This window comes from Neopelma chrysocephalum, unplaced genomic scaffold (genome assembly GCF_003984885.1).
Source record: "Neopelma chrysocephalum unplaced genomic scaffold, ASM398488v2 Primary Assembly neopelma1_78, whole genome shotgun sequence".
NCBI classification, from domain to species: Eukaryota; Metazoa; Chordata; class Aves; order Passeriformes; family Pipridae; genus Neopelma; species Neopelma chrysocephalum.
In genome coordinates this window covers 442,814-457,473 of record NW_020897739.1, presented here as the reverse complement: position 1 = coordinate 457,473, position 14,660 = coordinate 442,814, and the positions used below count along the sequence as shown (strand labels likewise).

General features: G+C 41.8%; 1 protein-coding gene across 22 annotated transcripts in view; it reads right to left on the bottom strand.

The window, feature by feature from the left end:
• The window catches only part of ANK2 (ankyrin 2), a 176,529-nt gene that overhangs the window by 52,662 nt on the left and 109,207 nt on the right, over nt 1–14,660 (bottom strand). For 20 of the 22 annotated variants that reach the window (XM_027689834.1, XM_027689855.1, XM_027689836.1 and 17 more), the window contains 6 exons: nt 14,193–14,390; nt 12,690–12,788; nt 12,487–12,585; nt 10,149–10,247; nt 7,990–8,088; nt 2,926–2,998 (listed from right to left, as the gene is read on the bottom strand). In XM_027689834.1, the coding sequence (XP_027545635.1) occupies nt 2,926–2,998; nt 7,990–8,088; nt 10,149–10,247; nt 12,487–12,585; nt 12,690–12,788; nt 14,193–14,390 (667 nt within the window). Of the gene's footprint in view, nt 1–1,473; nt 1,555–2,925; nt 2,999–7,989; nt 8,089–10,148; nt 10,248–12,486; nt 12,586–12,689; nt 12,789–14,192; nt 14,391–14,660 lie in introns of all 22 variants that reach the window. The other 2 variants (XM_027689833.1, XM_027689837.1) reach the window with 1 other exon arrangement.

The following is a 14,660-nucleotide window of genomic DNA, read 5'->3' as shown; positions in this document are numbered from 1 at the left end:
AATAGGAAGTGAACCTACAACTTTGGAAAATGAGCTGGAGGTGAGCAGGCTCAAAGAGAAACTAATGAGAGCTCTTGAACACCCTTTTAAAATAACGCATGGAACGAGTGCATAGAAGCACATTAATATATGGGAGGAAAAAAAAACCAAAACAGGTTCCTGCTTTTTCTAGATGTTCCTCTGTGTCTACACTGACTCAGCCCTAACAAAAACATCTGCTTGTGCTCAACTTCACTAATTCTCCAGACATCACTAAAATACATTTCACGAGATGCTTTGCAGTAATTCCCCTCTGCTACTCTAAGGATCCCTCGGGGGCCAAGTGTTTCTTTTGTGGCAACAGCTTTAAAGGAACTCAGCTTTGCAGCAACACTCACAGCCAAGGCAGATGCAAAGATAAAAATGCACAGGTTTTTTTAGTGCAACTGTATCCACACCAAGCATTTCTGCTGGCATGGGTGTACATTTCTCAAACCACATCACTTAACAGCTCTGCCTATGGGAATTTGTAGTGCAATCCCCACTGATGGGGAACAAATGCCATTAAGAAAAAATAAATTATCTAGTTCTGTTCAAAAGAAAGATTATTTTTTCCAGGTACTGTAAAAGGCAAAGAATTCTGAATAATAATAATACATAGGATGAACAGAAAAATGCTGCAAGAAAATTGAGGAAAAATTAGTGGGAATCTCAGTTCGTGCAAAATATTTTAAAATAAGCTACACAGGGCAAGGACCTGCCATATCAAGCTGAGCTATTTGATAGATTATTTGGTGCATTACTTTATCCTGTTAACATGAGATGTTGCACTTCTGTTTGTTTTAGGAATAGGAATACTACGTTAACAACATAACAGCATGCAATTATGCAACGCACCTATTTTCCAGGCACAATACAAAATATTTATCACCAGTAGCCAACATGCTCCACAATGGGACATGAACCCCCTCTTTGCTCAAGCGCTCTTGTGTTACTCTTGGTAATTATGTAACTACAGCTGGCAGGTTTAGCTGTCACATCAATTTATTTCAGAAAACATTGTGTCACTTGAAAGAACACAGACAAATCTCATTGCTGGCCTCTTACAAAGCTACACCGTCACTGAAGGGTTCATCCCCTCTATTAAAAGAGTTTTTGCAGTCTTCCTGTCCCCAGCTATTTTAAGTTCCTGTCACCAGTACCATCCACGTTAGGACTGTCTGCAGGGAATGTTAATTCAAAGCACTGGAGAGCATTAGTCATGCTGGACAGCCCCTTCAAGTTCTGCCAACATATTCAAGATATAGGTAATAAATCTGAGGTCTCCTGGCCTCCCTTCTTCCTCCCACCTTTCAGGAAACACACGCTCAGCCACACTTCAAAAGTAACGGAGAGGAGCAGTGTTAGGCACCCAGAGTATGCAAACCTGTGTTGTTTCAACACCAAAAATAAACCAAACAGTCCAAACAAGAAGAAAAAGTTTGTAGGTCTTACTCCACGAACTCCTGCTAACAGCACCTGTGCCATTACATGCTTCCCCATCACTGAAGGGTTCATCATCAGAGTGTTTAAAGGCTGTACAACACACAAATTGGTTTGAGAAAAGGGAATACTCTGGATTAATCCTGTAGAAGCAGAAAGACGTACCAGGCCTTGTGGATTTAAAGATGGTTCAAAAGACTGGGAATAAACTCAGCAAGGTGAACATAAAACTATAAGCAGTTTAAAGGCCATTTGTCATAATAATTACACAACTAGTTGAATTGTTTCTCAGACACAAAGCAGCAAAAACATTCCTGAGCAAAATAATCTCGACGGTCATGATGCAGCAGAAAATAATTGATTTTGAATCACACTTGTTTTGCTTTCACATTTGAAAACAAAAAGTTGCATCTGGAGCCTAAGCATGGTATTTACTCAAGAGTGTAACTCATTTATCAGCAGAAATCCCATTTCTAAAAGCAATGCAAGAAGTTGTATTGGCCCTAATGAATGCCATTAACTTCCTGCACCATTTAGAACCACAAGTGCATTTGCATTCTTTGTAAAAGAAAAAAATCCAACCCTGTAACCTGTGTTCCCAAATCCCCAGGACTTTTTGGAAATCAGTCACTCTACAAATTATTTGCATGAAATAATAAAAACAATCATAAAATAGCATATGTAAGATACTGCAATATTAATTAACACTGCCAAGAGTAAAAAAGAACACAGAAGATTCTTGCAAACGTGTTCATATTTCTCAGATGCTGTGTGACCGAAATTTCTAAGCAGTCACTTGTGAACTTTGAAAAAGGGACATTTTTAAGCCTTTTCTGTAATTCTGTGCAGTACAAAATTGCAATATTTTATCAATTCTTCCAGAAGTTCACAGAAATTTTCTTGGGATGTAGCTGAGCAGTACAACACGTGTCTCCTGTCTGTACATGTAATGGACTCTGAAACCCAAGTGCCAAACTTATTAGCGTGTTGTTACTTTATGTCATGCCTTATGTATCCATGAGTCCTGTGTGCCAAAAGCTCCCTCCAGGGAACAGCCTGCTCACCTTCCACCTTATGCATCTCCTCACACAAATGTTTCCAATTAGGCAGAATTCCTAGATATATGTATCTGATACAGGTGGCACGGGGCCAAAAAAATTACTGCTCAGATTCCTCGTCGTGGGAGGGTCAAAGTCAGCTCTGGGAAAGCTCTACATTGAAATTTTAAAATCTGAAGTTGGGAAACGTTCGCATTTGTTGATTTGGTTCAGACAAGCTTTTTCTGAAAAGATGCAGGGGTGTAGGATTTTGCTCTAGGTCAAATTCTGGCACCTTTATCCAAATGCCATGATGATTACATCATTTTAAAAAGGCATTTCAAGCACTGCAAAATGAAGACATCAAAGTACTTAGGTAGCTTCTCAAGGTGACATAAGTGATATGGAATTTAGCAAAGTTGCTCACCTTCTTCATCCGACACATCCAGGACCTCAGTCATGGTCTCGGGGACATTCAGCTTGTGCTTCTCTGTTACAGTCTGCAAAGACAGAACCATCAGTCCTCAAATGAAACCCCAAACAGAGCAGCAAAGTTTACAGCGAGATATTTTCAGCACTGACAGCAGGGGGATGTGCTGAGGCACTTCAAAACGTGCATCCCCCTTCCCCTAACTCTCCTTTTCATCTGTACTCCAGAGGCTCTCATTCTCAGTGCTGTGTAAGGTAACATTTCTTCTGGCAGAAAAGTAAAAAAAACATAAAGATAACGTGCTGGTCAGAGGAATAAAATTTACTTATAAATGGTGCATGTAGAACAATTCAGCTCAATGTTTCCAAGATTATTTTAAAGGGAATTAGGTAATGTCTACAGAAGAGCTTCAGAAAGTTGTATGTGGCATATGGAAATTATTAAATCGTAAAGCATTTGGAAATGAAGTTATGAATGATGTGAAATTCCTAAACTAAAAAAAGATGTGAGGGATTTACACAGATCACTTGAAACATTTCTCCCCCCCCCCAAAAAAATGCCTATACTGCATATTAATGATATCCTTTTCATAAATCACGTACATTCCCCCAAAGCATGTACACATCAGAAGAAAAAAAAAGGTTATTTGAAGATTCTGATATATTTTGTGCACCTAAAAACTTAAAATACTGTGAATCAAGGCAACTGTGGACTGAGGAATAGTGGGAGAACACTGATTAAACAAGAGAGCACAGAGCGGGAGAACAGTGGAAGATATTTTTTATATAATTTTATCTTCATAAATGACTTCTGGGAGAAAAGAGATGATGTTCAGGGGTGCTGAATCAAGAATGGGGACATCCTTTTAGCACCAAGATACAGCCTGGAGAAGAACATGCAGAACACAATGAGAGAAACTGTAGGAAATGCGAGGTGTGAGAAAGTTGCCTGCAGGAAACTCTTGAGCGTGTTACGATACAGGACGCAAAATGCCAAGGGCTAAAAAAAAAGAGCAGTTTGAGCAGAACTGCATTAGTCACAAACAAAAAAATAACTATTTCCCTGGCTCCACCCAGCTGTGCAGCCAGTCAGCTGAACTGGGGAGCTGTGGAGGGCAGCACACACATGGCCTTTAAGGTATGTGGGAGCAGATGTGCCCCTCTGGCATAGAGGAGAGCGCCAGGAGTGTTTCTTGGGAAGCTCTGACTGAGGCAGTGCTTCAGCCCCTGCTGTAGATAGTATCTATCCTGCAGAAATTACATGCAAAAGGAGGGAAAGAGCATAAAATGAGAGGGATAATTAAAGTCAGCCAAATCCTGAGTCCCTTGTGCAACATTCTTCTGGGAAAATGCCCACTGATAGCAAGCAGTGAAGCCAACAGCAGTTTTTGTTGCACAGAATTTAGTAGCTATTTCCTGATCCTGTTGTATATTCTCTAGTTCTAACAAACCCACAAAGACAGCATTCTTGATTATTGTAACATACTGCACTTTCATAAACAACTATGTTACCAAGCGTGTAGTTACTTTGCAACTTTGTTTTAAAAGCCTGCTTTACATTTTTGAAATCTATTTAACTGTGACAGCAGTTTTCAGTTCACCCTCCTGAGGAACAGGGAGAGAACAATGCCCTTTGCCTCAACTGGCAATCCCAATTAGGCCCCCCCCCAAGTTCACTCTTACCCAGGAGTAAAGACAACCAATTATTTCTGTTGCAGCAGAACACGTTCGGGGTCGAAAACTAGTTTATATTCACCGAATGCCTCCGCCAATATGTCTGACTTTTCCCCCTGTATTCCCATGGCATTCCTTGGATAGAAATGTCAGGCAGCAGTGGGGTGACAAGGCCAGCAATGACAGATGGGGAGGGTGCTGTCACTCAGGTGGCACTGACCTTGTCCCTTCAACAGCACAGTTAACAAATAAGTTAGACAATAAGCTAAAGCAAACCACAAGAAACAGGTACAGAGGCTCGCTGTATACTTTTCTTTTACTCTGCTCTATTTACCATTACATCAATTTATTCATAAGTTAGGATTTTACAGGCTCCTATATAATAACAGTCTGGCCTCTGACTAAGGCTCTCAGACATTATTATTTATTAACAGAGAAGCAGGGATACTTTATTTACTTCCTGATTTTCCTATCGGTCATGAAAAAAAAAATTATTACCTAATTTAAGAACTGAAAGGAAGTTTGGAAAAGAGACTCAAAAGAGTGTGTGTGCACGTGTGTGCTTCAGAAGAAAAAATCTGCAAGGCCCACTTTGGAACACTGAACTCAGCAAGAATCATTAATTCCACTTAATTCCTAATTCTACTTAATCATTAATTCTAATCCCAACAACGTCTGTTGGTAATTGATGCTTTTAAAAGGAACTTCTAATGTAAAACTAGAGTTTTTTTAATTGATAGGCACATCAAATACTCTCAAAATTTAAGATCCACATCTAGCCCCATGAGACTTGGAAAACTGCTCAACGTGTGTTGCTTAAACTCCCTACTGTTTGGTGCCACTGAGATTTCCCTTATGGACTTTACTTCAAGCTTCTGTATTTGAGGCTTTCATTGTGAGGCCGGATTTTCATCTGGTGGCACAGAATAATTCAGATACATAAACCCATTTGTGCTTTCAGCAATGACTTACTGAACAGCACCATACCTGTAAACAACCCCAGAGCTCCTCATATATTCATTTGTCCACAGGAAGCCTGTGCTTGTTTGTACAATTGCCCCAAAACTTAATTGCACAGCAAACCTCTGAAAGTCCGGTTTATTCTGATTTATTTCCTACTCATCTCTAATCTTTCAGTTAAAAAAAAAAAAGTGCACTTTATTCTCTCTATTGCTTTATATTCCTGTGGCTCCACTAATAACACCACTAATGCAAGTAAGAGGAAAATTTGTTCCAAGTTAGAGCAAAGCAAGGCTTTGGCACTGGAGATCTTTTCCTCATCTCCAACGCCAGTGACTTGAATATCAATAAAGCATCAGGCTGTCTGACATCCTCCAGGCAGGGCTCAGCCACAAGCTCAGAGAATGAGGTAGCTATGGTGACAGCACCTTCTTTGCAGTGCTAAAACACTGTGTGCAGGTTTGGCAACACCAGCCTCACCATCTGGAGAACTTTACTGCAGGGAGTGCCTGGTATTTATCCCTCCTTTTTAGGACTTGTTGTGAATTATGTTTAATCAACATTCCCCACCACGAACACCGCCACCAGAGCGTATATTCCATACATCCCTGAGGTACAAGGTTCAGATGAATTCACGGCTGGAGAATCTGCTGAGTTTATCGAGGGTTCCCACCTGGCTTTCAAAGCACACAGACACAGGTCAAGATTTCAGATTTGTCTTATGTGCAAGTATTAAAGGTCGACTCTGCAAGTAAGGTTCAGTATTCGACTCAGTCCTAAACCCCAGGCATCAGGTGTCCCGTAGAAAAATCCATTACCCTCAAAGTTTAAAGAAATATTTACCCCAAGTAAATAACTCACAGGTGTCTTTTCATAGTGTAATCCCTACTATTACAAAGCTCTAACACTTACATAAGACAAGGTACAAGGCTGCACAGTGCAACACAATGTACAACAGAAAGGAAGTTACAACTTATATCAGACAAGAGATGAGAAGTGTGTGCCAGGACACAGCACAGAGAACAGCAAAGGGGTGCTTGGAGGCTAAAAAATATTCTTTTCAAGAGAGCTAAAGTTCCTCAAAAAGTTTTACCTAGCTTTTATTTTTCTAAATCTCTGATACATATGTGTTTATGCATGTACATGTGTGATGTGCTATATGACTGAACAAGAACATGAAGTCATAACAACAAAAACCTACAGACTTCATTAGAGACTTCTGGAATTACTCTGGAATTTCTTGTCCAAACCTGACTCAGCCTGATCTTTGTAAGTCATTAATAAATTATGACTCACTCTATTTGTAACCTGATTCCATCTTCCTTGGTTCATATCAGTGGGACTTGCTGTCAGCATGCAACAAAATTAAAATTATTTCCCCATTTCTTTACAAGAGATTTTGTATTTCTTCCCTTCTTCTAACCCTCGCCCTGACTGAGCAGTGGCATCTTTTAAGTAATCTGTGGATTTTTAAAGCTCTGAGCTCCTAAATGACATGTAGAGCTGTTTTCTAGACTGCTAATCATTCTTGAAAAAATAAAAAAAAGCATGACCTTACAACAGTGTTTCAAGATAAATGCAGTAATTGAGGTTAAATTGAATTTAATTTAATTATGCACTGTTCCTATTGTTCTCCCTTTCTACCTGCTAAGACACGTGTAGATGGGAGGTAAAAGTCCAAGAAGAGAAAACCTTCCCCTCCCAGGGTGTCCAAATAGATCAGTTTTTCCTGGCTTAAAGCTGCAGTAGCACCTTGCTGACGTTCAGCACACACACTATTCACAAAACCTGACATAAAAATACACACTCCAAGACTGTGGGGGACTCAGCACATAAGGGAAGATTCCTTTGTATTTGGAAAAATGGGATCTGTTTGAAGTGGAAGTGACTTGAGCAAGAAGATGATGGATGAGATCCACAGCCATCCCACGAGCATCATGAGGCTTGGCACCAGGCCATGGCTGCACAGTCCAAACGTGAGGACACCGTGATGTGCTGCAAGGGCTGAGCCTCAGTCAGTGTCACAAGTGTGGAGATGTCAGGCCAGGAGGGGGAGGAGAGGTGAAAAGAGAAACAGAGAAACAGGGCAGGATCTAAGCAACACCACACAAACTTCTGGAAAGTTTGGGCTTGCAGCTCAGACCCAGATCTAGAAAAAGTTTGACTCTGCTTTCAGAGGGTTGTTTTCCATCTCTGTGCACACAGATTTTGTTCCCAAGCTCAGTGGAGCCTGTGGTGCTGCACACACTTCCACAATGCTTAAAAGATACACTGCAGGCACCGTAGCAAAAATCCAACAGAAAGGGGGGCAGGGGCTAAAACGAGAAACCAAAAAAAGAGGGAAAAAGGTACGTGGAGAGTCTGAGGGATGAAGAGAAAGACAACATTCTGAATAGAGAAGAGACATTGTAATGCATGTGCAACTCACAGTTGTGGTGGTGGTGATCTCCTCCGTTACAACCTTCAGCGTGTCCACCACTGAGATGTATCCCAGGCGCCTGGCGATGGCTAAGGCAGTGTTCCCATTCTGAAGGGAGAGCAGAGGGGGGAGAGCGCTGAGAGGGAGGACTGTGATGTGAACCAATGAGCTCACGCTCCGCGCTGCATGAGCCAGCATTTCCATCCAAAACAAGGCACAGCCTAGGAAAATCGCTGCTTTTTTACCGTTACATCTGACTCTGTCTTTGTAACTTCTTTTAAGACTATAGCCCCGGTCGCCATGGTAACACAACACACTTACATCTCCCAGATAGTCCAAATACTAAAGGCTGTATGGTTTAACCCTTCAGGGCTCAAATCTCACTGGACAGCACGTGTCTTGCCTGCAAAAGTTTGTGTTTTATTTTGCATAAACGTCAGAAATAGTCTTCCAGAACACAGGAAGTTTTTTAAAATGTTACAGTTTCGCTCCCAGTTGAAACTGTTAAACCTTTATCAGATACAATTCCTTCCCCGGGGAATAAAAGATTACAGCTGTGTTGTCCACATACACTTCTATTCCTTCATACAACAAAAATGCATCTCCAATAAAAGCACACAAAAGCTCATGATTTAACAAACACAAAACACGAAAGGTTTGGAGGGGAGGAATTATTTTCCATTTAAATACTATCATGTGCAGTTTGAATGCTCATAATACACAGACGTGATTCATCAAACGCACATTAAAATGATAACTTAGTAAGTGTTTTGGCTTATTTATCCTCATTTTACCACCTGAAACACTGGCAGTCCATGGTCCCCATGGCACTCAACCTGGGGAGGGGAGGAAGGGATGTGTTCCATGGTTCTTTGTAAAGAGCTCTACACAGAATTTTTCCATGTTGTTTTGCACTCAACCAAGGGATAACATGCTGGTCTGCTAGGGAATCATGGAATGTCACTGTACTGCTCTTTGCACTGAAATGATTTCTCTTGTGACCCCACTGTGCAGGATATCAGCCTGAGGGCTTCTCTCTACTTCAGTACTGGCTTTAGTTATCTGTAATTTAAATTCTGCTGTATTAGTCTAGCTCAGCAGCCCTGCAGCAACACAGGGTTTGTGGATTAGCAGCACAAAATGAACAGATTAGCATCTTCATAGCACAAATAATCTGACTGCTACCGTCACTTGCAACCCACTGCCAGATGTCTCAGGTTGAAACTCTCTCTTATCTTAAGCCAGAGGTTGCTACGTCTGGACAAGGACAGATCTAGTACCTGAGGAAGCACGTAAATTGTGTAACACATATCCTTAAGACTCTGCTTGGACTTGGGTTAAGTAGCCCCAATGTGAGGACTGAAATCAAGCCAAGAGATCTTTGGCTGAACATGCCAAACAGCGCCTACAGCCTCAGAAGGTGACTACAGTGGTCTGTCCCTTGATGATCTGGTGCACAAACTAGTATTGTGGATAACTTCACCCAGGATTACTCAACGTGATGGTTCCAGGACCCAACAAGGCGCCGGTGCTGATTTAATCACGCGCACTACATACACGCAGAAAGCTGAGCCACTCTGGGGAATGACACGAGTTTTGGACACTCTGGCTGCATTTTAATGATTACCCAATTAGAGGTGACTAATAACAACATCAACGTGAAATGGGACAGTCGCATTCCTGGCTGACTGTGGGGAAGGAGCTGTGCCAGAAGTTACTGACGGTCTTTGAGGAGGCATTAACATCTGTGAACTCAGCAAGAACCTGAAACGGATCCAGCGGAGAAGAGGGACAGAAATGTGGGTCTAAATTTTCAAAAAAGCCCAGGTTCTGAACTGCCCGCAATTTTTATGGAAAATTCCTTATGGAGATATCAATTTACAGACAGAGGGAAACTGAACAAGGCCAGCACAGCCAGCTGTGGCCAGCCCGACCCTGCAGCTCAGAAATCCCTTTCTCCCCCTCACGTTTAGCTTAGTGCACAGTTAGACCAGATCTGAACTACCTTAAGAGGATAAGGAAAAGCAGAGGAAGTGACATTTACACATCTGACAACCAGCTGTATGAGGAATACTTTCCCCAAAACAACAACTTGCTCTCAAGCCTTAAGAAAGGAAAGAAAAGAACTGTCCAGGGACTAAGTTCCCACTGGCAGGTCGCAGACTTACCGTGGTGATGGCGTTGGGCTTGGCCCCGTGCTGGAGCAGGACATTGATGATGTGAGTGTGACCTTGCTGAGCAGCTTGGTGAAGAGGGGTGTACCCATTCTGTTGACAAGCAAAACAAACAAACAAAGAACAACAAGCGTCAGTAACTAGATTAGAAACTTCACTTTGCTTCCTTCTGCTCCTTTTGAGATGTTTCAAACATAAATTATGCCATCGATTGACCCAAAGAAGACAAACTTTCAGTAATAATAATTCTCCTTCCCCAGACTAATGCAAATATAAAGGAAGATAATATTTTTATTCAGAAATCATCTTTATCTCACAAAGACATTTCTCCCTCATTTCCTAAATCAGAGGGAGGAAAATGAGGAAGAGCAAAGTTAAAGTGGCAAGTTAAGGGCACAAAATCATAGCTGAGGCAGAGAACATTCAACTTGCTCTCACATCTTAGTTTCCAACAGAAGCCCCAAGATTTGCCTTTAAAATATCTGAGCCAATTAAAAAAATGTATCAGTTTTACCAGAAGTGGTTAGAGACCTATTTGCTTTTTAAAAGGCTAACAACATATATGTGTTAAAAACATCAATCAACTTTAGCTTTGCCTTCAGAAGGTTGGACCAAGCTGTAATTACATTTAAAAAAAACATGTAGACAGTGCCTGTACTAATAAACACTCTTAACTCCATACACTTCTCTGCTCCAGTGGTTCGTTCTAATGTCACACAAGGCAGAAGCACAACCCAAGTGTACTGCAGCTGGCTGATCTGAGATGGTATTGTGAAAGTCCAGTCAGGTAATTCATTTACAAAATTAGTTGCAATTGGCTTTGAAAGCAGGCAGAGAAGAAACTGGAAGAAAACACCAAGTTGATCTCACTGTACACTTACATAAAGCCTGGGGGCAGGCTCTGAAAGACACGCTCTGAGAGGTATCTCTGTTGCAAACCAACAGATGCAAACAATGCTTTGCACTGCTAATTAAATAGTGATAGTTCAGAACTGTTACAGTTCTTACTGTGAGTGCATGGACTGCTAGGAATCCGAAGGAGGATTTACTGTAGGTTCTAGTGCAAAGTAAATTCACTATCTTTACTTCAATATTAGGGCAGTCCTTCACAACTGGAATTCAGCCCTATTATTTTTCACAAAGCTTCACGCAGGCTTTCCCTAGTTAAAGCCCAAGCTGCAACAGAGGTTACTTAGTCTTTAACATGCCTATCCTGAATGCAGCCAGGACGGATTTGCTCTTTAAACTGAGTCCACAGTGCCAGTTGACAGACTGCCAGTATTTTTATTGGTCCCCAGGTGTGAGATTTTGGAGAAGCGCTGCCTCACACAAACTTGCTGACTTTAATGAAATTATTATAAATAAGTGAAATACCTGGGTAAATGGAATCAGAATCTGCCCCAGTGGCCCCTTAAATATAGAGAGAGACCTAATACTAAAGATGGAAGTTTGTCTGTCCCTTGAGCTAGCCTCCAAATACCTCAGCTGAATGTCTTGGCAGCTATAGTTTGGATCCTTCTAGTGTCTGTTTTATTAATTCTCATCAGCTGTTTTTCTAGTGGTGTTGCCTGTCCTTTTGAAATACCTGGGTTTTGCCCATTGATTTTGGGTGATCCCATGAGGGATGAGGCAGAATCTTTATTATTTGGCTTATTCTTACCACACTGAGCTGTGACCACGGTGACAAAATAAGCGCTACTTTGAGAAATAAGTTCATCCCATAGGTCACAGGTGGGGACACAGGAGCTGGGCAGAGGGACCAGCAGACTACAAGCCCATTTCAGTATAACTGGTCAGTACCAGCATATCCAGATTCCCCTCAAAAATCCCCAAACCCTCCTTCAGGAAACCACATTCCCTCACCACAGCTGCTTCCTCTCCCAGAGTCATACCACCCACGCGTTGAACAGCAGGAATTTTTCCCACTCTTCCCCCAGCAGACTGGAGAGAACCTGGCATCACCCTCCAAGTGCCTGAATTGTTACTTACTGGTTTGACAGCACACTGGTGTAAACCATGTGCAAATGAGATCAGAAACAAACTTGCATTTGTTAGCTTGCAAGTAATAGGAAGAAGAAAAAAACCCCAATGAAATGGATTCTCCATATCATTTTTTCATACACCCATAGAGTTATCTGACTTTTCTTTCCTGAACACCACACAGTGAGATGGAGCAGAGGGAAGTCATCCCACTACAGTCACAGATATGTTGACACCTCCCATGCCATGGTTACAGCTTCCAAGTGAAAAGGCACCCATGGCATGTACTCAGAGTGCTGGGTTACCACGTTTATAATAAAGAGCAAAACCAAAGCAACGAGAAACTCTTTACCTTTGTTTTAGCATTGACATTTGCTCCGTGCTTGAGGAGAAAATTCACCATCTTGATATTTCCATAGTGACAGGCCACAATTAAAGGTGTGTAACCAAGCTACAAGAAGAGAACAAAGAAGTAAAACTGCAAGCTCAGTGGAACATTCCTTGGACAAGGGTAGCATCCTCTGTGCTGGAGACAGCAGCCACTCCATGATTTACCTTTGTCTGAGCATCCTGGTTTGCACCGTGTTTGGTGAGTATTTCAGCTACATTCACTTTATCCTCTTGAGCTGCAAGGTGTAAGGATGTCAGTCCAGCCTGGAGGTGGGATATACAAAATGAATAAATAAATAGACAGAAATAAGAATAAAACCCTATTTAAAATGAGGAACGAAATCTAGACTTTCCCACTTTCTCATCTTTAAAACATGAACAGATCCTAACTATAGCTTCTGAGGATGGGTGGTGTTTTCAAACAAAGTGGAGCTGATGTTGCTCCTGTTCCAGCTCCAAAGCAATTACATCTCCATAACTATAGAGGAAAACTTTCAGGCATCAATGCTCACGCTCGGGTTTTCTACAATAATGTCATTTGGGAAGCTGAGGAGCCCATTAATAAATTAGGGAAGCACATTCACTGTGCTTCCCACTCCTCAGACAGGAAAGGGAACCTTGACAACTGCAGGCACGAGTCAGAATGAAGACCTTAATTCCACAAATAGATCCCATTCAAAGATGCCAAGGGAAAGGATGCAGCCTCTAACTGAAAGTTCACTGTGATCACGCACACAGCACTTCCACGTGAACAAGTCACCGAACAAATTTTGTATAAGAAATGAAAATCACCTTGTTCCTCTTAGCAGAATACATTAATTCCAGACAAGGAGAGACATGAGCCTTCTATTCTGATTTGTATGAGCAAAAGCTGCAGGCTTTTCATCTTAAGTAAGATTTACATATATCCCTGGATAAATCCAGTGACCTATGAAGATCTACAATAATGGGGGGTTTTTTTGAGGAACTTGTTTTCTATGAAAAAGCTGTAATGTACAATCATAAAAGAAGAAAAAAAATTGGAAAGGTCCCACTTGGGATTTTTCTCAGTCTCAATTCCAGTAATAATGTTGTCCTGTTATTTGCCAGACGCTGTCAATTTCTTCCCTTGGAAAAAAAACCGAAGGATAAACACAGGAGGAAAAGAGCCTTTGCTGGTCAGACCACAGCTCTCAGGTTTTGATACATATTGATAAGTCTACCCATGGACCCAGAAACTCCAGAATTTTATATTCCTCTTCCATTCCCTCTCATACAGAACTGCAGGAGTACGTGCAAAACACTTGAGAGATGGCAAGGACGCAGCACAACAAAAATACTGCAGCCCTGCCTTCCTGAATGCTCAGAAACAATATTCTCTTGGTCTGCCTTTCCACCTGAGCCAGGTGTTGCACCGGTTTCCTCTGGGCACAGCAAACAGCCACAGCTCCTCCTGTGCATTACCCACCAGAGCTATTAATTACATGATACAAGTTAACCGGTCAATTATTTTCCAGTCCTAGACACCCTCTCCTCATTTTTACTGTTTGCTCACCTGTTGTCACTCCTGCAGACTCACCAACGGAGAGAATTCCTGACATCATTCCTGAGTATCATCATTCCTGCACTGCACTCAGCATCTTACCGGATATTCCCACCCACGGTACTTTGCCTCTGGTTGTGAGTTACCTTTGTTGCCACATGGATGTTGGATCCTTTCTCCAAAAGCAAGGTCGCCATGTCAGCATGACCCTCTTGGGAGGCCAAGTGAAGCGGGGTGACTCCCTGCTTGGTCAAAATGTTGGTCTCGGCCCCATAGTTCAACAGAGTGGTGGCTATCTGCATCTGATTTTTCTTGGCAGCAATATGCAGAGGGGTGTATCCATTCTAACACCAGCAAGGAAATAAAAGGAGAATAAAGTTAACACAACAGCCACGTAAGCCTAAGAAGTCAGGCACCATAAAGCAGGATTATTTGATGTCACCCTCATTACTAGAGAGGAGAGTTCATTAAATTTTCAAGGCCAGACATGTCCCACATAGCCCTGCTGTTGTGCTGCTTTGTCCATCTGTTATTTGCGCTGCCTAAACTAGAACAAAGCCAACCCTCGCCAGGGTGGGCAGGACCGTTCCACTGATACCTTCAAATTATCCCAA